Source organism: Fukomys damarensis, unplaced genomic scaffold, assembly GCF_012274545.1.
Source record: "Fukomys damarensis isolate Sample0158 unplaced genomic scaffold, DMR_v1.0_HiC HiC_scaffold_4, whole genome shotgun sequence".
Lineage (NCBI taxonomy): Eukaryota > Metazoa > Chordata > Mammalia > Rodentia > Bathyergidae > Fukomys > Fukomys damarensis.
In genome coordinates this window covers 71,169,654-71,171,612 of record NW_022900916.1, presented here as the reverse complement: position 1 = coordinate 71,171,612, position 1,959 = coordinate 71,169,654, and the positions used below count along the sequence as shown (strand labels likewise).

The 1,959-nt window shown below is 42.6% G+C and overlaps 1 protein-coding gene across 1 annotated transcript in view; it reads right to left on the bottom strand.

Moving 5' to 3' along the window:
- Nucleotides 1-1,959, bottom strand: part of CUNH9orf153 (chromosome unknown C9orf153 homolog) — a 23,595-nt gene that overhangs the window by 4,538 nt on the left and 17,098 nt on the right. The window contains exon 4 of the mRNA XM_010605499.2: nt 678-1,158. Coding sequence (XP_010603801.1) covers nt 678-1,158 — 481 coding nt within the window. The remainder of the gene's footprint in view (nt 1-677; nt 1,159-1,959) is intronic.

The following is a 1,959-nucleotide window of genomic DNA, read 5'->3' as shown; positions in this document are numbered from 1 at the left end:
TCTCTCTCTCTCTCTCTCTCTTTCCTCCTCAACTCCTCTCTCTGCTTCCAGTATGCCTGGGGGTGAGCAGATTTCCTCTCCAAGATGCACTGCCTCACCTCAGGCCCAGAAATGAGACAGCTTACCATGGTCTGAAACCTTTGAAGCCATGAACCAAAATAAATCCTTCCTCTTGTAAGCTGTCTCTCTCTCAGGTATTTTGTTACAGAGATGGCAAGCTGGCTATTAAAAAGTCAGATGTGGCGTTTGTGGCCTCTGATGAAAGTTGTGGTAGAGATGTTATAAGGAAAGAGTAAAGATTTATGAACAAAATTTCTACAAAATCCCCAAGTGTTGGCAGAGCTAAGATATTTTAAAAAGATAAGACTTTGCTGACTTCATTTAACAAGAAATGAGTAGTCCAGGGTGCTCCTCAGTCTGCTTCTAACTGGCTCAGTTGGTAAGTTGGTAAGTGGTCTGCCTGAAGAGCACAGTTTTTAGGAACTAGCTGGTACCTGGCCCTGGGATTTTTGATTCTCTGTTTTGTATTTCATTACCAGAGTACACAGCAAAAGCTGCAGGCAGGAACCTGAGAACATGCAAGATTTTCACGGGTCAGTGTCTGACTAAACTGACCTCTGTTTGCAGTAAGATTCCCTCCCATCTTCTCCCTCTATGGCCTCCTCTGTGTAGATTACCTGGGTCCACTAAGAAGTATCTGGAAATTTTATCTTCAAAGACTTGCTTCAGCAGGTGAGATCTGTCTAATACCTGAGGGGTCTGAGTCTTCTCGGGGGTAGCCCATGACAAAGCATCTAAGCCATCCTGTATAACATTGTAAGGAAAAGGGTGCATGGGCAGTGGGATACCATCCTCAGTCAGTCTCTTTTGGGACCTGGGAAACCAAGGTGCTGGGGAGTGCAAGCCCTTCAGCAAGCTGCAGTGCAGGAGCTCAGCCATGCATGGAGGCTTCTCCTGCTCCTTTTTAGCTGTGGTACACATGAAGACTGGCTGGGGGTCTTCTCTTCTCACACCAGTTCTGCTGATGAATAACATGGCATTCAGGCTTTTAGTAAGTAGTTTCTGTGCTTCTTTAAATGAAATGCTATGAGTTTTTAGGACATTTGATTTCTTACTGTCCTTATTAAAATTCTCAATCAATGCATATAATTCTGGCAGCTGTGGGAGAAACAAAAGGGAGAAGTTATTAGATGCATGAAAATATACTCTGATAGACCCAGAACCCTAGAAAACTAGGTGAACAAAGAGCCAAAGAAACAGAAGCATTTACTTTTGAAAAATGTTTTTGACTAAATAAACCAAATCAGTGCTGGCAATATGGAATAGAAAATAGAAGGCTGAATCTGAGATGTATTCCCCACAAAATGAATTATTTAGACACATCTTTAACTCTCCATTAGAAAATAAGCCAGTTATATTTGGATTTGAGAGCTTTTGAGATCTTTTCCACTCTAAAATTCTATGCATGAGTGTGGCCAGAGATAGTCACAGGGAGCAGGGAGGTAGGGAGTGGGAGCTCTGCTTATTTTGATTACTGACACATTTCTTCTAAGGAAGAAAGGTACCTGACTATCCAGATATCACAGCTTCAGCCTTGTGTTAGGAGCTCAGAATGTTCAGCAGTAAAGGGCAAAGAATGCCATAATAGAATGCAATTTTCTAGAATAGTTTACCAGAACAGTTGGCTACATCCACAGAGTATTTGAGAATAGTTATTTGCAAACTTTTTTAAAAAAAAAATCATTATTTCTCAGAATACACTTTTCCATTTAAAATCCTGTATTAAAAGAACAGGATCTTCTTCCCAGAGCATCCTGCCTCCTGGTCCATCACTCCCAAGTGGCTTCTTCGTCTGTTCAATCGGAAGGCCAAACAGGCCACATTCTCAGGCTGGGTCATCGGGCTGGGGTTATGGGTCAGTACTAGCATGCCCACAGCCCAGGTTTGATCCCCAGCGCC